This window comes from Marmota monax, unplaced genomic scaffold, assembly GCF_021218885.2.
Source record: "Marmota monax isolate L192 unplaced genomic scaffold, Marmota_monax_Labrador192_F-V1.1 WCK01_AAM20220418_F8-fsc00092, whole genome shotgun sequence".
Taxonomy (NCBI): Eukaryota; Metazoa; Chordata; class Mammalia; order Rodentia; family Sciuridae; genus Marmota; species Marmota monax.
The window spans coordinates 5,515,173-5,537,975 of NW_026692583.1; the positions used below are offsets into that span (position 1 = coordinate 5,515,173).

The window sequence follows — 22,803 nt, forward strand, 5'->3', positions numbered from 1 at the left end:
GAATCCATCAGGCAGTGGCAGAACTGCCAGTGGGAAAGAGAGCACTGAAACTTCCCCCATCAGTTCCCAGATCACTGGCTGGGAACTACCTCTGGGCTTCTCTAGTTGTTTGACCCTCAAAGGATTTCACATTGTTTGACCCTTAAAGGATTTCGCATTGCCCATCTGCACCTTCCCCATCAGAGACAACTCCAAACTTCCCGAGACTGTCAGGACATTGAGCAGCCTCGGATTGGAAAGCTGGGGATGGGGAGGCCAAAGTTCCCCACGTCACAGCCCCCTCCCCCACCAGCGTCAATCAGCTTCACTGTACATTAAATCTGGATGGCCATCATGAGCTATAACCCCGGCAGGAGAATAATATTCACAAAGAAAGCAGGCAAAAAGAAGTTTCCATCTAGAAAGCGCTTTGTGAGGGTCTTTCTGGTGCCTACGCGTAGCACCCGGGCTCAGGACCGAACTCTCCACGCAGCCACCCAGCCACTTCGCCTCCATCAGGGGCTCTAGGCACGCGCCAGGGTCGCGTTTAGGGTCAGGCTGCTAAAGCTCAGCCGGGGGGTGGGGACTTGTGTTGGGTGTCTTCAAACCCTAACTGTACAGGTGACGAAGTCAGACCTGAAACGAAGCACACTGGGTAGAATATGGCCCTTTCACAAGATTTTTGCATCCACCCACCTCCCCAAAACAAAACAACAGCTCCGGAATATTTTTTGAATAATGCAGACGAATTCGATGTCAGCTTCATCCCCAAACCGCAAACAAGCCCGCTTCCCTCGCCAAATCGGAACTGGAGCTGAATTCAGGAAAAGGAAAAGGAGAAAATCTCCTCTCACGTGCCTCGCCACGGCGGGGGTCCCCGAGACCCCCAAAGCCCCCCGGCCCGCTCCGCAGGGCGCCTTCTCCTGCCCCAGCGCGCCGCGCTCCTCCTAGCGAATCGCGCGCCCTCTCGCTGCTGCCGGCGCGGCTAGGGTTAAAAGTTACCTCTCGGTTTCTTCTGCCTGCAGCCCCCCCCCCCCGGGGGCCGGATGATGTAACCCCCTCCCCGCGCCCTCCCCGCCCCCCTCCACCATGTGACACTTTAATTAATAATAGCGCCGTCAGCACAACAAACGCACAACACAAGGAGAAACTTGGTGTCCAGGGGAGGCCCCCGGCTGCTGGAGCGCGGCGGCGGCGGGCGCAGAGGCCGGAGGCAGAGGAGGCGAGGGGCGGCCCGAGCGCGGGGAGGGAGCGAGGCGAGCGGTCATGTGCCCGTGCCCCCTGCACCGCGGCCGCGGCCCCCCAGCCGTGTGCGCCTGCAGCGCGGGCCGCCTGGGTCTGCGCTCCTCCGCCGCGCAGCTCACCGCCGCCCGGCTCAAGGCGCTCGGCGACGAGCTGCACCAGCGCACCATGTGGCGGCGCCGCGCGCGGAGCCCGAGGGCGCCGGCGCCCGGCGCGCTCCCCACCTACTGGCCCTGGCTGTGCGCGGCCGCGCAGGTGGCGGCGCTGGCGGCCTGGCTGCTCGGCAGGCGGAACTTGTAGGAACGCGGGGCTTCTTGGTGGGGCCAGAGCCGAGACCCAGCCGGATCGAGCAACAGGTACGCTAGCGACCGAGCAAGCAGAGCCAGGGCGCGGCAACTGGGCACTGCATACGCGGGCCTGGCCCGGGAGCGGGAGAATGGCAAGTTGGGCTTTCTTCTCTTACCCTCTTTTTTCTTCCTCTGCTCTTTTCTCTCTCTTACAAGGATCTTCGTCACCCTCTCCTACCTAGTCCCCATCCGTCCATACAAGTAAGGTCCACCGTTTCTGTCCCTATCTCTTGGTCTTAAGTGCACCTTGCCACTCTTTCTAGCGCGGTGGCCTTAGGAGGACTTAAGCCTCCAGAATTCCCACCAGCCCCACAAGTATACACACGATGCGAGTCTAAAGTGCACTTGCTGTAAGAACATGATTACAAGCCACGCCAAGTGTTATTATGTATTGGGGTTTCAAAACAGGTCTCCAGGCCCCTTCCAACATCTCTGCCCTCTTCGGAGTCCCCTGCCATTCCTAAGTCGCCCTGTCTCCATCACTTCTACTCTCAATCACCTTTCCAGTGCCTGGAAAGTGTCACTTGGCAATTTTCCGTCACCCTGCTAACGTGGTCGCTCCTTTTCTGGAGAGGTGTCCAATTTAAGGAGCTTGGCCACCTGTAACCAGACGGTTGTAGCTGCTATAAGGAGAGGCCCTGGAAGTCGGACGGAATATGAGGTTCTTAGGGAAACTCCAAGTAGCTTTAATAAGAAAGTATTTATTGAGCTTCTGGGTACTCTGCAGTTCAGGGTGGGGATGTTTTGAGAGCATCTAGGCACTGGCCAGGGGTGGAAGTGGGTACTGAGTGTCCAGTGTGCTTGGTGTTAGAGAATTGTACCAGGCCCTTGGGGTGGGGGCAGTTATTGAGCACTAGCTGTGCGCCTGGCACTGTGCTAGGGCTTGGCTGGGTGGGAGGTGGGGGCAGAAGTGTTCAGGATCGTCTTTCCAGGCTCTGGAGTTGGGAGGAACGCTGCAGAGAATGGGGGTGGAGAGAATCAGACTGAGCCAGCCTAGTTGAGCCAAGGGGCAGAAGGTGAAGATTAAAGGTGAGATGGCCAGCAGCACCGGATGCCCGGCCCACGGATGCACAGCTCTGTGGTCTGGGCTGATCCCCATCGCGCACAGACACCTTAGGAAGCTGGCGGGGCGCCCGCAGACGAGGCTCGGGCGTCTGCGCCCTCAGGGAGAGGCGGCAGCCGGAGCGTGGGGGGTGGCAACGCCCGGGGAGCTGCGGGGGTGCGCAGGGTGTGAGCCGGGAGCGCGGGCGACAGATGTCGCGTGGGCCCGCGCAGCCCGGGCGCTGGCGAAGAGAAGTGCGCGCTTTGGGGCGCTCTCCTCGCGGCTCCCGGGCGCCGGAGCTCCCATCCGCTTTTCCCCTCGCCTTCCTCCCCTCAGGCCAGAAGGGCCAGACTGGGGCCGCGGAATCCCAGGGCCCAGACCAACATTTTGGATCCTATGCAGGGGGAATAGAAAAAGGGAACCGAGCGACAGATTTGAAGGCCAAATCATGTAATTTTGCAAAAGAAAAAGCAACAGGCAAGGAGACCAGGAAAAGGAAGGTTCGGAACCTGGAGAAAAGAAGACGTTGTCTGAAGAAAAAGTCACAACTGGAAAAAGGAGAAGGAAAGATGGGAGGGGAGGAGACTAACAGAAATGGGGAAGGGGCTTTGGTTCTTGGGTTACAGTTGGGATCTCAGAAGCGCTCACTTTCAGGGACCAGGTGGTGCTGGCAGTCGGGCGCCCCACCCAGGAGGCAGGGGACTCCGGCCAGGGCCTGACCGTGTGCCTACGCGGGTGTTCATGAGTATTGGGGTGTGGGTGTCACCCAAGAGAAGGCTGCGGGGCGAGCCCCGTGCGCTCGCGTGCGCCCAGACGCGGTGGAGAAGTTGGAAAACTGCGGCCCACGCTGCAGGGGAGGGGTGACAAGGAGTTTCGCTAGTGAGTAGCGTTGTACGAGGGTCGGCAGGTAAGTGTAGCGGTGGAGTCTACTTGACCATCCTCACTCTGTTTCTGTGCCAGTTAGTTGCGTGCTGTTTCCTGACTCTGGGCCACGTCCTCCCTACACCCATCTCTGGATTGCCCTAGCACCTGCTGTGCCCCGCTGCAGCGTCTGCAGGAGCCACACCCTGCAGGGTTCTCCTGCCTATAGTGCCGTGACCCACCCGGCTTTCCTCCAGCGCTGCCCTCTCCCGCTCTTCAGACACCAGTAGATTGTACATCACCCCCTGCAGGGGCGGAGTCCAGGAATCCCCCATTTTTGGGTTCCAGGTCTCTCCCTTCCACCTACATCCCGACCTCAGGCTGAGTGCAACTCTGGCCTTCCTGGTACTGAGGCTGAATTTTTTCAGTCTTTTCCCAGGTCCAGTATATTAGGTAGAAGTGAAAAGAAATTCATGGAAGAAAGACCATTTGTTGACTTCTGTGCTCAGTGTAGGGTGCTCTCTCCACTTTCCCTATACTGGTGGAGAGGTTGGGACATCACACCCTACCTGGATGCCTCAGGGAGTCTTGTATCTGCCACAGAGGGCAGGAACCACTACTTCCAATTCTCTTGGGTTTAAGGGTGAGTTTAGCTATTTGCAGAATCAGTAGGTCCGACATACCTGTTCTGGACTCTATTGTGAGCCGGAGACACTGTTCTCAGAAGCCATCATTAAAAACAACAACAAACAGAAACAAATCTCAGAGACTCAGTTTTCCCATTCATAAAATGGGGACAATAATAGCATCTGTACATTTTGCATTTCACATGCTCCTTTCCCAAAGTAGTCGACATTTAACCACTGTCATTGCTGGGGATTCCACACCATTCCTCCTGTCCTGTATAGGTGCCAGACAGGTTAGGATGGTAAAATGGTTTAAAGCACGGGTTTAGGGACCAGAAGCAAATGGACTAAAGTGTCCAGCCAGGGCTGGGGGTGTCACTTAGTGGTAGAGCCCCTGCTGAGAGGCCCTGAGGTTGATCCCTAGTTTTGCTTTAAAAATAAATAAATAAAAATGAAAAAAAGGAATTGCCCAGTTGCTTGCTGGCAGTGTGGCCTTGGGAAAGAGCTATTGCTTCATTGAATCCCTCTGTAAACTAGAGCTGTGCTCTTCCAGGGTTTTTTTGGCCGATGCAAGAACACTCATTAAAAAGTGTCCAGTACAGAGCCTGGTTCTTAGTTCACGGCTTGGCTTGAATTGAGGCTTGAAGTCCTACTGACTTCAAGCGGGAACCTGAGACAGAGAGCGTCCACCTGATTGAAAACTGGAATTGGGATTTCTGTCTTTGGGGACCGCAGGACCCCTTACCTGCCCCCTACCACAGGACTTGGGGGCTGCCAGGAAAGAGAAGATAGCTGGGAGTGTGGGGGGGTACATGGTGAATTCCTGCACTTGTGAGATTCCCTTTCTGAGGGTGCCTGGGGAGTGTCCTCCCAGGCTGGGGAGGCTGGGAGCAGGACGGGTATGATTTAACCAGTCACTGGTCAAAGATTGGGAGAAGAACAAAAGAGGCTTTCTAGTGTGCTGGTGTGGGAGGGAGGGAGGGAGAAGCCCTGGAAGGGAGAGGGAATGGAGCCCAGGAATCTGCCTGGGAGAGGGGGCTGGAGTAGGCAGACCCTGCCTTGGGACCTGGGGAAAAGGAGAAAGGGGGACTCGGTGGCCCCAGAGGAGACGTGGTCAGTGGCAAGGAAGATAATGGCCCCGGCAGGAGTCTGCTTTAATGAATTAATGAAGGGCTGGCCCGCCAGCCAGACAAGCTAACTGGTGCTTGGCAGGTACTTTGGGGATTAAGTGGTTAAACCTGGAGGCGCGACCCGCAGGCTTCCCTCCGCCCGGCACCCCTGCCAGGATTACTTTTAGCACTTGAAAGCTTGGGCTTCTGCTTGGCCAGGGGTGAGCGCCAGCCTGCAGGAGGACAGCTGTTAGGGGAGGCACCCCCGGGAAGGGGCCAGATGTGCAGGACCGTGGCAGCCTTTCTGCCACATGGCTGCTGTCTGGAATCATCCACTTGCCCACTGAGAGGCCTCAAGTGCACAAGTGACTGAGCTGTGGATGTAAAAACAGCCCCCACTGAGGGACAATTAGATGTGGGCTGAGTGGATTTGGCCATGGCTCCTTCTAGGTTTTGAAACGTCAGCTTTTCAGATCTACTTTGGGAGGCAAGAAAGGGAACAACTTGTGCTTGTGTGATAGGGTTTCACGGGATCCTAGAGCTACCCCATAGTGTCCCTAGCCCCTGGTGACTTCCTTGTCACTGGTACACAACTATGTGCTGGAAAAAAAAAAATCACTCAGAAACTAGGCAAGACAGTTTTCTGTCCCTGCCCCCTGCATAGAATGGACACCCTCCAGCCCTGGGCCTTGTGCATGACAGACAAGCTCTACTACTGAGCCACATCCTTGGCCCTAAGGTAATTCTTATTTTTCCCCCAATTCAGCTTCTTGCTCTTACTCAACTATGAATAGTCAACTATTATTATTGCAGTGCCGGGGACCGAGCGCTCCAGCATGCCAGGCAAGGGCTCCACCACTGAGCTATACCCCAGCCCTCAACTATTAGTTAATAAGTGCCTACTGTATGCAAGGCACTGTAGATACAGAAAGGAACAAGATATTGAAGCCCTGCTCCCATGGCCCATGTAATTTAGTGGAAAGAGAAATAAATAGTACATAAAGCTTGTTCTGTTTACTATTATATAATGAATTACTCCAAAACTTAGGGGCTTCAAACGGTCATTTTATTATGCTCATACATGCTATAGGCTGGGAATCTGGTCAGGACATATCGTCAGGGGTTCCATAGTGTGACTCGCCCCGTTGCAGAATGACTGGGGGCTGCGCTTGAGACTGGGTGGCAACTTTATCTTCATGTCTGGCTGTTGTTGCTGGGAGGCAGCTGATGCTGATAATCAGAGCCTTGTATAGTCTGGGCTCCCTCACAGAATGGTGCCCCTTAAGATTGGATTCTGAGATGGTGATTCAGAACTTCAAGAACAAGTGACCAGGGAGGGGAACCAGGTGAAAGCTGCTTTGCTTTCCTGACACAGCTTTGGAAGTCACTTTAGTTAGAAGCAAGTCATAAGCCAGGCCAGATTCAAGGGGAGGGATTAGACTCCGGGCCTTGAAGAGTAGCAAGGTTCTAGAATAGTATGTGGGACAGGAAATACTGTTGTGGCCATCTTTGGATTATGCAATATAACACAGAGATAATTTCAAGAAGTACTGAAGGTTGTAAAGGTGATCTGTGATGATAATGTAGTAGAGTACCTGCTGAGTCGTGGGGGAGTGAGTACCACCTTGGGGAGGAACTGGGGAAGTAATGGTCTTGGGTAACAAGGAGGAGCTGGCCTTGATTAGAACTGGAAGAAAGATGTTCTAGAACAATAGCAAGTCCAGTAGCCTGGAGGTGAGCCTTCACGTTGTGTATTTTTAAAAATATTTATTTATTTTTTCTGCCCTAAACTGGTGCCCCTGCTATTGAGTAGGGGGAATCTCTGTTTTGGCCCATATCAGTAAAATGTCTCCTTAGATTACTACTGGATGACCAGAGAAGAAGGACACTCTTCAATCTTCCCACGTGGAGAAAATGGGCTTCTCCAAGATGGCTGCCTCATAGCGCTCTGCTCCCATGATCCTTTGCTCCCTAAGTCAGAGACTTACATTTCTCTGGAAAATTTCCTGTAATATTCTTTTTTAAAGGAACTTTTTTCTTGATGACCAAAAAATTACAAGTTCATGGTCAACTATTTAGAAAATGTTGAAGAGAAGAAAATTGTAGTCTTGTCTCCAGAGAAAGGAGGTCTGGCTTTGAGCAGAGGGTCTGACAGCAAAAGATTCCTTGCCTTTGTGTAAAGACCAAAGAGCTTCTGAGCTTCCCATTGGACCCGACTTGACTCTTTCATGGTGCGATTTTCTGACTGCCACCTGATGGTGATACCAGGGACTGTCTACCTGGGACTCTATTACCTTAAGCCTACACATGTTAAGCAAGTGCTCTACCCCCAGGCAGTTTGGAATATGGTGCACCCTTTTCAGGCTGGGTGAGAACTGTGGGACCCTGGTTCCTCCACTCACCTTCCTGGACCGCCATTGCTGAGAGAGGCTCCCTAGAAACCCTCATATCCCCAAAGCAGACGTTGGCGAGTTAACGAACCAAACAGGAAATCCGTTAGTCTGCAGCTTTACTGGGCTCGTTCTCTGAAGGTTGCAGTGTTAAGTGGGATAAATACTGTATTATACTGTGTTTTGTTTTATTTATTTGTTTATTTTGGTACTGGGCATTGAACCCAGGGGCACTCAACCACAGAGCCACATCCCCAGCCCTTCTTAATTTTTTATTTAGAGACAGAGTCTCGTTGAGTTGCTTAGGACCTTGGTAAGTTGCCAAGGCTGGCTTTGAACTCACGATCCTCCTGCCTCAGCCTCCCGAGTTGCTGGGATTCCAGGTGTGTTCCAAGCACCCAGCTGTATTTTGCGTTATTTAAATGGTATATGCTAGATAATTTGAAAATGTTTCATGAGAAAGCAGTTTCCTGGAAGCAGTTTGCCTCCCCTACCTTTTTATAATCACATTACCTTGGACTTGGGGTGTAGCTCTGTGGTACAAAAGGTGCTTACATGTATGAGTCCCTGAGTTCCATCCCCAGCACCAAAAACATACTTCTACTAATTAAAAAAAAAAACACTTTCTTTTGAGAAACAATTTCTACTTTGAAATCATATCAATAAAAGATGTCTATGCACTTCTGTCTCTTGTCTCTTTTTTTGTGGTGCTGGGACTGAAACCTGGGGCCATCCACATGTTAAGCAAGTGCTCTACCCCCAGGCAATTTGGAATTCTTTTAATAAAGATCTGCATTCAAATTTAAAAAAAAAAAATTGTAGCGATTGGTTTTATCTCACTCTCTACAGGTGTATTTCTTTCTAATTTAAAACAATGGATAAGTACTTTAGCAAATAGATAAATACATTATCACATAAACTGACTTTACAGATTATAGGTGTGCACCGGACTTTTTCAGTATAGAGGGTCCCTCAGTATCCGCAGGGCATTGGATCTCCTTGGTGACCAGCATCTAGACATGCTCAAGTCACTTATACAGAATGGTGTAGTCTTCATACATAACCTACACATATCCTCCTGTGTCCTTTAAGTCATTCTAGATCACTCCTAATACCCAACACCATGTCCATGCTATGCAAATAGTTGTTAACTGTGCTGCTTAGGAATACTGATAAGAAAAACGTCTGTGTATGTTTCGCACAGATGCAGTTTTTTTTTTTCTGAATATTTTCAGAAATGTTTAATTTTCAGAAGGTTGGTTGGAGTTGCCGGGGCACGGGGTTCTGCCTGTTTTCTCTGGAAAACTTCCTGTAATATTCTTTCTTTACAGGGACTTTTTTCTTGATTACAAAAAAAGTTAAAAGTTCATGGTCAACTATTTAGAAAATGTTGAAGAGAAGAAAATTGTAGTCCTGTCTCCAGAGAAAGGAGGTCTGGCTTTGAGCAGAGGGTCTGACAGCAAAATATTTTTTCTGGACACCCTTCATAAGAGGTGGCACTATTGGGCCATTACAACATTTATGTCCACTGTTCTTGGGCATTTAGACTGGTGAAGGCCTTCCTTGTGGCTAACTGTACACAGCAAGAGTCATGTTTATGAGATATCCCCTGGATGATTTTTCTAAAAATGCTCACAAGTGCCACTTTGATAGAGAATGTGAATGTCCTTACATTACAAAGGTTGTCCAGAAAGTATAAGATGGTGGTAAAGATTCAAAAGCGCTTTCTAGACCCACACTGTCATTCATGCCATCTCTCGTCTGTGGCTGTTGCCTGTGTACATAACGGGCCTGTTGGCTGGGCTCCTGAACTGGCTGTCACTCTCTCAACTGTGTCCGTGGAACGTTCTTCCAGGACTGCTCCTCTAGCCAGCATGCGAGGTGGAGGACTCCTAGCACAGCTTTGGGGGAAGGCTCCAAGTCTCAGTGGGCAATGTCACCACGGCTTGGAGAGATTCCCCGCCTTCTGGTCACCAGGGGAGCAAGAGTCATGTTTATGAGATATTCCCGAATCCAGCTCTTGGCACTTACTGAGTCCTGTAGGATGCCATCAGACGGATGATGGAGGCACTTCGAGTGGCTTTTGAGGGGAGTGTCTTTGGGGGTGGATCCCTGCGGTGGATTCAAGAAGAGGTTCTGTTTTCCTCGACTTAAAATACTATCCGTTGGCAGACCACGGGGCCTAAATCTGGAGTCAGAAAACTGAATCACTGATAACTGTTTATTTTGTTCACCCCAATTTTATGCTCCATCAGATACGGCTGCCATCTGCCATTTATGAGTGGTGTGACCTTTAGCAAGTCCCTTTGCCTCCTGAGCCTCAGTTTCCTCCCCTGGGGACTGGGAATCCTGATAGTGCATTGGGAGGGTCTCGTCATAGAGAACCCGGAGCAGCTTCACGAGACCTGGCCCTTTCCACTCCCGTGACTGGGCGGTGAGCTCCCAGTGCACAGGAAGCGGGCTGCGATGGGGTCAGTGCGGTGCGAGCTGTGTCACAGGGGTTCTGAGGATGTTGAGGGTCAGCTCTGGATGTGTGTTGTCCTTTTGTGGTTTTAAGTGGCGCTCATGGGCCCGTGTTCATGGCATGGACAGGAGCTCCAGGGGCCTCTCTGAGCCTCTTGCTTCAAGCAGATGCTACTTCTGCCTCCCCGTGATTTGTGACCCTCCAGCAGCTGGGCGAATAGCTGCGTGGTGTACCATGGCTTGGAGGGACCCAGTCTTCTTATTTGGTCATTACTCCAGGTCAGGGCTCCCGTCCTGGGCAGCACAGGCCTCTAAGTCCTGTAAGGATGCAATCCATCATGTCTGTTTTGTCCCTGTCTGGGTCCCCGTGTCTGGGGGCATGGTGACTGGCCCAGAGCAGGCATTCCCTAACTATGGAACGAAGGAATGTGGGCAATCCCATAAATGATATCAACAAAATTGACTGATGACATATTCCTCTTCTTCCGCCTATTAAAAACCATGGTTTGGGCTCAATTCTCAAAAGATCTGTGTCCCCAAAAGGTCACGGTTCTAGAAACATCGCTAGAGTTAGATAAGACATTAGGGCCCATCTAACCCACCCCCCTCACCTTGCAGACAGGGAAATGGAGGCCCAGAGGTAGCTCCTGAGGCTTGTGCCAAGGAGGGCTTAAAAGCCAGCTGACCCTAAGAGCGTCCCAGCGTTTAGGGCTGAGGTTGAAACCAGTCCTTTCCCAGGTGACTGTGGCTTGAGTTGTATTCGACTTGCATGTTTTTCTTTTCTTTTCTTTTCCTCCAATACTTAAAAATCAGACAGTCTCAAGTAGAAACCTGTATTTCCAGTTTTTCTCGAGTCTGCATTCCCCTGGCAGGCTGGACATGAGTGGCCCCCTTAGATGAGACGAACGTTCTGGTGTCCCAGGTGCATTTTACGGGGCTCAGTGCATTTCCTACATGACCCCTGACTTCAGGGATCACCTACCAGACCTTCCTTGATACACACACCCACACGTGCATCCTATTTGAAGCACATGACTTCATCTGTTTCTCCTGCTGTTGCCTCCAGTAGAAGCAGGTTGTTGAGATGGTCCCATGTCAACACAGAAAGCTTTTGTTTATCCTTGTTCATGTTCATATATATATATTTGGTACTGAGGATTGAACCCAGGGGTGCTCAACCACTGAGCCACATCCCCACCCCACCCCCCTTTTAAAATATTTTACTTAGAGAAAGGGTCTTCCTGAGTTGCTAGGTGCCTTGCTAAGTTGCTGAGGCTGGCTTTGAACTCAGGATCCTCCTTCCTTAGCCTCCTGAGCCACTGGGATTATAGGTGTGCACCACAGAGCTTGGCCCATTTTCTAAATAGCATAAACCAGGCTGCAGGGAGCACTCTTGTTTGGATAACTTTGCAATCGAAAGGCAAGGTTTCTAGAGGCAGGACCCAGGCAGGAGCATGCTCAGGGGCTGCAGGTGGGCGGGAGAGCCTCTACAGACCTCTTCAGAGCATCTGAAACCCATTCCACTGGGTTCCGTGCTGGGCTGAGCTACTTCTTCCCAACTCTGAAGGCTAATTCCTGTGAAAGTCAAATTAGTCTGACACTCAAGGCCCATCTGCCATGATTTTGTAGTGAGTAGCAGCCCGGAGTCCTTGAGTCTCTCCCTAGACTTCAAGGAATCAATTCTGTTCACGGGTAGCACTGAGAACTAGTTACTGGTAGCAGGGGGCTGGGCAAAGGGGAGCAAATACTTCTTCCAGAGGCTGCTGAAGGGGCTCTTCCTTTCTCTACCACCCAAAAGGTCATTTGCTTTTTTCAATCCCCTTAGCACAGTCTCCTTGGCTTCCTAACTGGCCAGCACGAGTGTCCCTTACTAAAGTGACATCATGGACTAGTGCAGTCTGCACGGGCAGCTTGCCCCCAGTTCTTGGGCACTGGGATTGCTGGAACTGCCCCGTTGAGGTCAACCTGCTGGAACCAAAGATGAAAGAAATGGGGGCGGCCACCTGTGTTCCTTCGCACACTCACTCACCGACACTCAGCAGGTATTGAGTTTAGCATCTACTGTGCCCTGGGCTCTGGGGACAGCATGGTAGGAGAAGGGGAAAAGGACACCCTGTCTGTAAATGCATAGAAACACCTGCTGCCTCTGGGCGGGGGGCGGGGTTTGAGAGGGCGCAAAGGGGACTTTGGTATTCTTTTATGTTGCCTGAATGTGTAATTTACTACTTGGGCAAAATACAATAAGAGCAAAAAAGATATTTTAAAAAAATTTTAAGTGGGGCCACTTAGCAGGGAATCCAAAGAGTCCCGAGTCTTCTTGGATGCAGGAGGGAGGGGTGCGCCTCCTGCCCATCTGGGGCTGCGGGGGACCTCCCAGGTAATACAGCATCATCGCTGCAGCCCAGGGGGCAGGACCTGGGGTGTGCACGGTGCTCCCTCCCCTTCCACATGGTGGGTGAAGAGTGGAAACAGGAACATTTTCCCAAGACAATTCATGAATCTCTCCAGTGATGAGCTGTGCTTGTGAGTCAGCATCTGAGAAAGTTCTTTATGAGCCAAGTTTGAGGGGACATATCCCAGGATCAGAGCAGTGGCTCACAGGGATTGGCAGACTCAATGTTTAACAAACAGTTTCAGCCAAGATGCAGTGGTGCTCGCCTGTCATCCCAGCGGCTTGGGAGGCTGAGGCAAGAGGATCATGAGTCCAAAGCCAGCCTCAGCAATTTAGTGAGGCGCTAAGCAACTCAGTGAGATCCTGTCTCTAATAAGATACAGAATAGGGCTGGGGATGTGGCTCAGTGGTCTGCTACTGATGACCTCATGGGTTGTTCCAAATTGCTGTGGTTGCAGATCAAGCTACAGGGATCCTCCTGTGCCTGTTCATGTGACTAGTTCTGTGCGCTGGATCCCTGGCCTAGGGTACGCAACTCGAGATCCCTCCAAAAGACCTTGGTGGGAATATGTTACGTGGTGTCCACAGTGTGGGAACGCATGCTCCTACGCCGGGGTGTTTCCTAGGCTCACGTCTGACCTACAGTAAGTGGGTTCTAGAGTCTGTCCATTTAGCAGCCCAGGACTGTTTTGGATACATGTCCCCCATTGTGTTAAAGGCTTGATCCCCAGTCAGCAGTGCTGTTGGGATGTGCTGAAACCTCTAAGAAGTGAGGCCTAGTGAGAGGTTTTCTGGTCATCAGAGGTGTGCCCTTGAAGGGGACACTGGGACCCTACCCCTTCTTTATCTCTTTTGCTTCCTGACCACCATGAGGCAAGCAGGTTTGCTCCATCACACATTACCCACCTTGCCACGGGCCCAAAGTGACGGGGCCAATCCATCAGCCCTGTAAATCTGTGAGCCAAGATAAACCTTTCCTCTTTATGAGTTGGTTATCTCAGGTATTTTGTTATAGTAACAGAAAGGTGACTAACACACCCAGGAAGTACTTGGCCAGATTCACGGTAGGCTCAATGACTTACAGGTTGGGAAATTGAAATCAATTTCTGGTCTTACCTAGCTTTGTATGAAAACACCACTACTTTGGGGAATGTAGTAGATCATAGCTTTAAAAATAGTTTATCTCCTCTGCTGAGGCCATTGTAATTTTCCTTTCATCATGTGTGTTCAATGAACATATCCAACACAACTTCAGTTCCTCCAACTTTCTGATGTAGGTTCTTGCTCACCGTGACCCTCTGAGCCATGCTTCTCTCTGCCCACATCTTGCTTGGTCCCTTCCCCACCTGAACGACCCCTCCTTCTTCCAAATATGGAGAAAAATACATATGTGTATCTTCAAATGTATGCAAATCCTGCATCCTCTCTGAACCTTCCCTGGTGAATGCAACCCCCTCCTGACTTCTGGGCTGTACATACACCTGCCAACTCTGGTCATTTATAGTACTGGCCTCTGGCTTGTTATGTCTTCCCTGGTAAGACTGGAGGCAAATTGAGGGCAGACACCTGTCTTCTCCAGTGCAGAGAACAATGCTTAGCACCCAGTCACCATACTCAGTGGCTCTTAGTAGTTGCTCAATAAACATTCCTTTGCTCCCTCCATCCCTCCTTTGTCTGTACCTGGGCTTCAGGCAGTATACTCCTCAGGTTCCATTGACTTTCATTCCATAGATTTGTGGCTAGAAAACCAACTGAGAATTTTAGGTGGCTGGCAAAAGCTAGGTTTTTAAAAATTATTTATTTATTTATTTATTTTAGTTGTAGTTGGACACAAATACCTTTATTTCACTTATTAATTTTTATGTGGTGCTGAGGATCGAACCCAGAGTCTCACACATGCAAGGCGAGCGCTCTACTGCTGAGCCACAACCCCAGCCCCAAAAGCTAGTTTTCATAAACTAAGTCAAAGGTGTCTCTCCATTGTGCTAATTGACGTCCCTGAGTGTTCTTTGAAAATAGAAGGTGGCTACCCAGGAAGCAGGAGTCCTGTGGTGCTCATGTCCTCCAGAGGTTGAAGGGGAGTTTGAGAAGGGGCGGGTTGGGAGGACTTTTGCTTCCACCTGAGCAGGTCTGAGGTCTGAGGTCACCAGTCCTGGTGACTGTCAGCTAATGTTGGTGGTGGGAACCACGTGTGTATGATTCACCTCTTTCGTGCAGTCAGATGGATTAGTCAGTATCCAAGTTAGAGGTAGAGGTGTCCCCGAATGGAGTCATCAGAGAGTTTAGCAAGGGTTCCAGGGGAAAGATGTGCACAGGGTTTAGGACAACAGCAGAGATGACGCAGCACCCCAGGGTGGTGACAGAGGGGAGCTGGTATCTCTCTGCAGAACAGGACCTGGAGCTGGCAGGGGTTGTGGCCAATCTGTGACCCACCGAAGAGAGTCAGGGAACGAACAGCCAGGATCTCACCTCCCACTTGTGCCTTCTATTGGCCAAACCCAGTGGGAAGCCAGAGGCCAGAGGCACTTCTTGGGACAGAACTGTACAAGTCAACTAGGGGAATTTTTCTACCCTGGAAGTAATCAAGTGGCCGCTCTCTGTTTCTTTCCTGTCCCACTCAGTCTGTGTTACTCACATGGAACTTATTCTACCTGCTCCAGAGTAGTGTGGGGGACATTTTTAAATCTCCCCTGATAATTTGTAACCATAAAAATCTACTATTTTTTGGCGGGGGGGGGGGGGCAGTGCTAGGGATTGAACCCAGGACTTCATGCATGTTAGGCAAATACTCTACCACTAAGCCACATCCCCAGCCCCAAATCCACCATTTTAAGGTATCCAAGTCAGTTTTTAGTGTATTCACAGAGTGGTGCCACCATCCCCACCATCAATTCCAGATATTTCCTATTCCCTTAAAAGAAATCCCACACCCATCAGCATTCACCCCAGCCCTAAGTAGCCACCATTCTACTGGCTGCCTGCAAAGATTTGTCTGTTGTGGACATTTCATACAAATAGAATCACACAATAATTATTCTCCTGTATCTGGCTTCTTTCACTCAGTAGGATATTTTTAAGGTTCATATCCATCTTGGAGAAAGTATCAGTAATGCTTCATTCCTTTTTTATGGCCAAGTAATATTCCTCTGCATGGATAGACCACATTGCGTTTATCCATTCATTAGTTGACGGACATTGGGGTTGTTTCCAGTTTTTTGGAGATGATGCATAATGCTGCTATGAACATCTGTGTGCAAGTTCTTGTGGACATATATTTTCCCTGGTCTTGGGTACGTGCTGGTTTTCCTGCCCTGCCTGGCGTGTTCATTTTCTTATCTGGATGAGTTCCCCGACACCTTTCAATCCTCAGCAGGGGCCTGCCTTTTTCTATGGGGGCACTTGTCTGACTCCCCTTCTCTCTCATGAGCTGCCTGCCCCCTGGTCTTTCATAGCTCATGTCTCCCCATATGGTCCCTGTCCTTTGCACAAGACTGTATTATCAGTTTGTCCCCCAGCTCCCTGTGGGCCTCTGAGCCCCTCAAGAGCAGGGGCAGGCATGATTTGGAAGGAATGAGTGAGAGGGCAGAGACTGTTCCCAGCTCTGCTTTGAGAAGGAATCTATGTAGTGAATAGATGAAGCAAAATCTGGCATCGTGGCTCTTGATTCTTTTTTTTTAAATTTCAGAAGATGCCAATGTAAATACCCAGGTCTGCAAACAGAGCCGGATGTGGACATGCAAACGTCTGTTTCCCTCAGGCTGCGACGTGGGCAGCGATTCTAGTGGGTGGATGGGGGTGGGGACACGACTTTCCTCCCAAATCCCAGCTTCCAAAGGAGCAGCTCCCCTCCCCCTCTGACATCTGGGGCCCACGGTGCTGACGTCACCCGCGGCAGCTGTCTGCACTGACGAAATACAATTCTTCTGATTTCTGCAGGTTGGCGAAACCCTGCGTCCTTGGTGGAAGCTGCTTCCCATTTTCCTGAGGGGGAGCCCAGAGCTTGACATGCCGCGGTCGGCGCTTGGAGAAGGAAGAGGAAGATAAAGAGAGCATCTGGAGCGCAGCGGGACACGGGACGGGACTGGGGACGCCCTTGGGAAGCCCAGCTGCAGAAACAGACACCCCAATGCTATTTATGATATAGCTCTATATATACAAAAAAAAAAGAGAGAAAAAAATATGAATATTCCGTATCAGTGCATGCCTTGTCTAGGACGTGGTCCCCTCCCTTTGGACACCTCGGATGTGAACTCTGATACTTGGTCATGTCTGGGGCACCAGAAGACAGATGCCTGCTTCTGTGTATCTAGGAAATTTGCAAAGACTGGTGGGAATTGGCTTCTGCCTTCACCAAATACCCCGGGGGGAAAAGATGATGATGGGGTTGGTTAGACAAAGCAAGTGAGGACTTGGGGCCAGTTTTGTAGGGACAGTCTGGGATACCTCCTTTTCTTGACACGTCCTAGCCTCTCTCTGTCCCTGTCTAGATAGGTCGCTAAGATCCCACTGTCACAACCAGAGAAATGGGATGTGTTTTCCCCCCCGGCTCCTTGCCAATCTGGTGTGTCTGGTGCTTTATATCCATTTTGCAGGTGCTAAGTGTGTCCTTTCTGGTATCTCCATGATCTTCTGTAGACAGACCTGGAAGGCCAGGGCACGAGAGAGATTTCTATTTTGCTGTTTGGATTCTTCTTCCCCCCCCCACCCAAAGGCATGAGTTGTAAAAGTGCCATCTGAGAGTCTCTTTCTCCATGTGGGAGCCAATGCCCAGAGTTGCTTGAGGGCAAAGCCTGGGCTGCATTCATGACTGCCTGCTTGGGAGGACAGAAAGCTGGCCTCAGGTGCCACTTGGTGGCTGTCTCTTCCACCCCCACAGAAGTCTCCTAGGAATTCAGCCCCTGGCCTCCCCCACTCTCTAGGGGGATTCCAGGGCTTAGATTTTATGGATTTAAGAGCCAAGAAATGGCGACACTTCTGGTTGGGGGTGATTTATAAGCGAGGGACATTGGGAGAGGGAGTGGGTCATTTAAATGACATGTACCAGCATCTCACTGACTGTCAGAGGCCTGATTTCCTTCCCCCCACCCCTGGATAAGCTAACTATTTTCAGAAGTTTCTAGAAGGGCTAAAAAAAGATGTGTGCTGGACTGAGACTTGGCTGCAAAGACTCTTTGGGGAGCCACAATTCCTTTTGGCTTTTATTTTTAAAAAAAACATCCAGCAGGTATTATTCCCTGAGGCAGGCAGGGTCTCCCTGCCCCTCACCTGCCCTGTACTTGTCCTGGCTAATGATGAGGTGAAGGTTCCTGCCCGCAGACTCAGTCACTCTCCAAGGCTGGATTTGCAGGTCACCGCCCAGTGCCTAGAGATGGGGCTCCCATGGGCTGATTGGCAGACACCCCTGCAGTTCTAAGGAGCCAGTGCCGGGATCCATAGTCGTTAAGGTACATGGGACTGGAGTGACCCCCCCCCCCCATATGCCTGGCTGAAGGTTACTACCGGGTCCTTTACACAGCACGACCTGCAAGCAGAGAGCTGGGTTTCTTTCTTCTGATTTTTTTTTTAAAACTCATGCCTTGTGCTTTTCTAAATAGCCTTTTAAAGAAAAATGCGGTTCAGAATGGCTGAAGGTGAGGGAAGCTCACACACACACACACACACACACACACACACACCAGCGCTACACTCAGCAATGCAAAGCAAGCAGGCTGGTTTCTGGAACACTTGTTTCTCTCATCACTCCAACCTTCCCCCAGCAGAGGCTTGCAGGGGACCCTAGAGCAGGAAGGGCTGCAGAGGATAGAAGGGGACGTCCCCACCCAGCCGGGAACTTAGAGAGGGGCAGGTTCCCTGGAATGGTAGGAAAGAGTTTCTGCTTGTGTTTGCTGACTTTCCCAGGCAGAGACAAGAATCCTAGCACACCCATTTTTTTTTCTCTCCTTTTTTTCTGGGAATGGTTTCCATTCCTACAATTGTGTGCATCCGGTTCTCTGCTTCTTTGAGGCTGTACCTTCAAGGCTTCAGTAGGGGGACAGACTGACCCTGTATAGATCCAGGAAAAGGGTGAAAGGTCAGAGGATCCTTTTTTTTTCTGACCCTGACTTGCCAGACTAGCTGACCACATTTCCCCTGGAGGACCCCAGACTCCAAACGCAGGGGCAGGCATTTGGGGCGATTTCCATTTCAATGAAGCCACATTGCTGAGAGAATCGGGCACCCACCGCCCCCCGTGGAGCTTTACAGCCAAGTCCCTTGTACATAGTCTCATGCATTATCAGAACCGGTGTCTTTATTGAATCCTGGCCTTTTCTTGCACATCATTAATTTGAGTGCACTTCTCGACTGCCCCGATTTTTGACAGGGGGTTGTTTTTAATGCTTGTTTTTATATGAGATTTGACTTCTTGATGGATCTTTGTATTAGGAAATTGAAGCATGATATATATATGTCTATAATGTCTCCACCGTCTCTCCTGTTGCATTACTTGGATTGCATGAGATAGCGGGATGGGATTTTGTTTTGTTTTCTACAAAAAAAAAGAGAAAGAAATATTTCCACCGTGTGCGAAGGCTGGCACCAGCCCTCCCGTTCTCCCCCCCACCCCTTTCCTCCGGCTGCCAAGGAGCCATTGATTTTGATTAGCTTCACTGCAGAGCGTCTGTGAGGAGAGGGAAAGGGAGAGAGGGAGGGAGGCTTTGAAATAAATTTTAAAAAAGACCTCATATCGGGTTTCAGCAGACAGCAGTGTGTGAATGTGAGTGCGTGTGTGTGTGTGCGTGCGTGCGTGTGTGTGTGTGTGTGTGTGTGTGTGTCCGTGCAGAGCGGAGGGAGGCCTCTGAGATCATCGCTTAGGTAGCTCACTGCATAATGAGCCAAGGGGCCGTACACCTCCTCCATCCTGGTCTCAGACGGCGGGGGTCCAGGGGCCATAGGGGCTGAAGCCCCATGGGACTTCAACCTTCCAGATTCTCTTGTCACCCCATCCTCCCCCAGGCTCGTTTCAAATCTGAGGTTCCATTTTCTGTTCCTTGAGCATTGGATTCTTTGGGGAGCCCTCCCCACCCCCCCGTTGCTGACCCTGCTGGATGCTGTCCATGGTCCTAGGCTGGGGGCCCTCTCCTAAAGGCAAGTCCTGTCCCCACCTGGATCCCTTCATTAGCACTGGGGGACTTCTTCTCCATTTCTCCCAAGGGTCTTGTTTTCTTTTCTATTTTGATGAAAGGGGGGAAAAAAGGGTGGTTTAAACATTGCTGTCACAGAACAATGAAGCTGTGACTGGTTTTACAATTCATGTAGCTGATCTCATGTTCTTCTAACTCTATAGTCACGTTTCTGACAGTGACAACATATCACTCTTCCTGCCCGTGAACTGGGGGGAGTCCCAGTGTACCCGCCTCCCATGCAAATATCTTTTGGGGACACTGCAGCACCCCAGTGGACATTCTGAGTATCCACTTGGGGTTAGAATCTGCAGGGACCAGCCCATAGGCTTTGTTCTTCTGTGGATTCCAATTTCCTTTCTGAAAGTTCCCTTAAGTGAACCTGAGGCAATGAGTCAGCACTCGGTCAGTAAGTTAAAGGGGACAGGCCAGACACTGTGGCCGAGTCCCACAGAAGCTGATCAGAAGCTCCACAGAGGGAGCAAGTTGATGTCAGCATGTCAATTTTAAAACTTAAGCCAAAAGTTTATTTTTAACATTTTAATTGAATCATTCAACACATACTTATTGAGCATCTACAGTATGTTAGGTTGCAGAATTCCACCTCGGAAGACTGACTTACGGATCCTGCAAGGGCAGTCCTGCCTGGAACCAGGCCATTTGAAGCGCCCTTTCCAGTCTGGTCCACAATTTTTTTTAAACAGATTTGTCAGGTCACCACTGTGACCCCAAGCTTTGCCAGCAGATTGTTCTATAGTATTTACTGTGCGCCACGCTACCAGCTGAAGGCGGTCAAGTGAATCGGGCGACCTTGACTCGTTTCCCAGCATGAAGACTGGTCCTGGCTGCTTTATATCCTAGTCAGAGCTCTCCTTTGCGAAGCTTTTGCCACTACCAGGCACTGTGTGAAGTGCTTCCTGCACCTTTCCTCTGCGGTCCCTCACATCCCCTCTGGCAGATTCTACAGCCAGGGAGCTGGAGCTCAGACAGGTGTGCAACTTAGCCTAAGGCCACCTGCATAGTGAATGGCTGAGTCAAGCTGGGACTCAAGTCTTGGCTTGGTCTGTGACCCCAAAGCCCATGAGCTACCTGCTCTGCTACTCTGGACCTTTTTGTGTGGTGCTGCTAGTTCAAGGGCAAGAACACATGTGGCCCTAGCAGGAAATGTGGGGATCTGACATAGGCCTGCTGGTATAGTGTCATGCCTGGGGACATTTGAGACTAGAGGGGTGAGTGTGGAATTTTACTGACTCATTCCCCACCCTTTGTGTTCCTGTTTTCAGTGAGGTCCAGGGCCAGAGCATCTGACTCACAAGTAGGGCCTGTCTGAGGTTGTGAGAAGCTTCTCTCACCTCCCTCCTGTCCTCTGCCCAGGCCCCCTACTCCCCGCTGCTCCCCCCCCCATCTTTTGCACTATGAATGTCAAGGAGCCTGTGTGTGTGGCAGGGATGGCTGTGAGGTTATTTGGAACCCAGGTGGGGCTTCTGGCCCAGCTGGAGAGGCCATCAGCTTGGGGACATTCCGTTCTGGGTTCTGACGTTGTTGGTTTGGTGTGCTTTTTGTAAGAGGAATTTCATACCTTGGAGATGCTTTGTACATATTTGTAATGATTTTATTAAAAACTTGGTTGTGCACTTCTAGCCGAAGTCCTTTGTGTTTTCATTTCCTTTTGGAGGGTCGGTTCTCAATGTCCATGGGACAATCTGGCTGCACTATTGATGGAGATCCCCTACCCCTGGACCCTGCACACTCTGATCCCCGTCCCCGCCCCATCCCCAGAGCAGAAAGCCACACACTTACCTCACCTCTCGAATTCCTCAGTACCCCTCAGGGGAAGGAAGGGTTTGCTGAGATAGGACCCAGGCAACAGGTTTGAGAACTTGCCCAACAATTCAAAGTCTCAGCTTTGGGCAAATAGGTCACACTGGGTGAAGTACTTTCACCTGCATTTGTGGGGTCTGAGACATACCAAGAGGCCAGGTTCTAGTTTCTTCCTAAGAATGGTGAGTTGTGGCAGGATTTTTAGGGGGAGGTGTTTTTAGATAAGAGATCTTCTCTTTTCCTTTGGAGTCTCACCCCTTCCCCACTTTCCTGTGACTTTGAGGGGCTGACTCCATCCTCCCATCCCCTCCACCATCACCTCCAGGGCTCCGTACCTGACAGGGCCCGGCTGGTACTCCACTTCCCACAGGCCAAAGTAATTGGTCTGAAGACAAATGGGACACTTTCTGGAACTCTGGGGAGGCAGAAGCTCTCTGTGCCGGGGTCGTTCAACTAGCGCAATATACGCATAGAGTTGTGGGGGAGGGTCATCTTACCACCACATGGGACCCAACTGTCTGGGAGGAACACAGAACTGAAGAAGGAAGAGAGACATGGTCATTGCTCCAGCCCCTGAATCCAGCTGTACCTGAAGTCCATACTATTACAGGAACCAAATAAAGTCCTTTTAAAATTCAAGCCATTTTTGCATTGGTTTTCTAACAGTGGCAACCAAAAAGTTCCTATGATGTTTTTCTGGCTGGTGTCATCATGCTACCCTGAGAGGCATAACCTGCCACCTAATGCCAGTGAGTTACATGTAGACATCCATTACTGGCTGACACCCGGGCAAGTCCTCTTGCATCAAACTGTCCGTTTGGGGTCCACACAACCGATAGCCCCCATGGTAGGCATTGCAGTTGCTCCACGGAGGCCCCTCTGGTCCCTTTTACCAATTCTGTGTTCCTGTCCTGCACCTCAGTATGCTTTGCTGGGGCCTGAGGTCTTCAGAGACTTCTCTTGGACACAGGCACCTCCTCAGTGAAGAGCCTGAGGTGCCCCCATCAACCCAGAGACAAAGATCCACCGGTATTTTTATGAACTCAAAAAACACAAGGTAGGACCAGCTCTGAGATGCAACTTATACTCAGGGCTCCATGTGGGATTGGGCTGAGGCTGTGACCTCCCCAGAAGTCGCTGCTAGCTTGGCTCCTTCCCCTGGCTCATTCTGTCCCACCCAGTCCCTTACTAGCTTCTCCTGGGAGCATGTCCCCAATAGACCACATGCTCCTCCACAGGCTCTGCTTTGGGAGCAACCAGCAGAAGATAAGGACCCGCCCCATGAAGCCCTGCCTCTCATCTGATCTGAAATGGTTTCTCCTGTCTTCAAGAGGTGACAGGATCATTAAGCCAGGAACCGAAGCTGCATCA

General features: G+C 50.7%; 1 protein-coding gene across 1 annotated transcript; it reads left to right on the top strand.

Moving 5' to 3' along the window:
* The first annotated feature begins 1,245 nt into the window (after positions 1-1,245).
* Hrk (harakiri, BCL2 interacting protein) lies at positions 1,246-17,674 on the top strand. Its single transcript, XM_046446072.2, has 2 exons — positions 1,246-1,577; positions 16,388-17,674. Exon 1 carries the CDS (start codon positions 1,246-1,248, stop codon positions 1,519-1,521), a length of 276 nt encoding a protein of 91 aa, XP_046302028.1. The 3' UTR covers positions 1,522-1,577; positions 16,388-17,674.
* The last annotated feature ends 5,129 nt before the right edge of the window (positions 17,675-22,803 follow it).

Bases quoted from the DNA above. Each gene is read 5' to 3' on its own strand.
- Hrk (XM_046446072.2), top strand. From the start codon at position 1,246: ATGTGCCCGTGCCCCCTGCACCGCGGCCGCGGCCCCCCAGCCGTGTGC.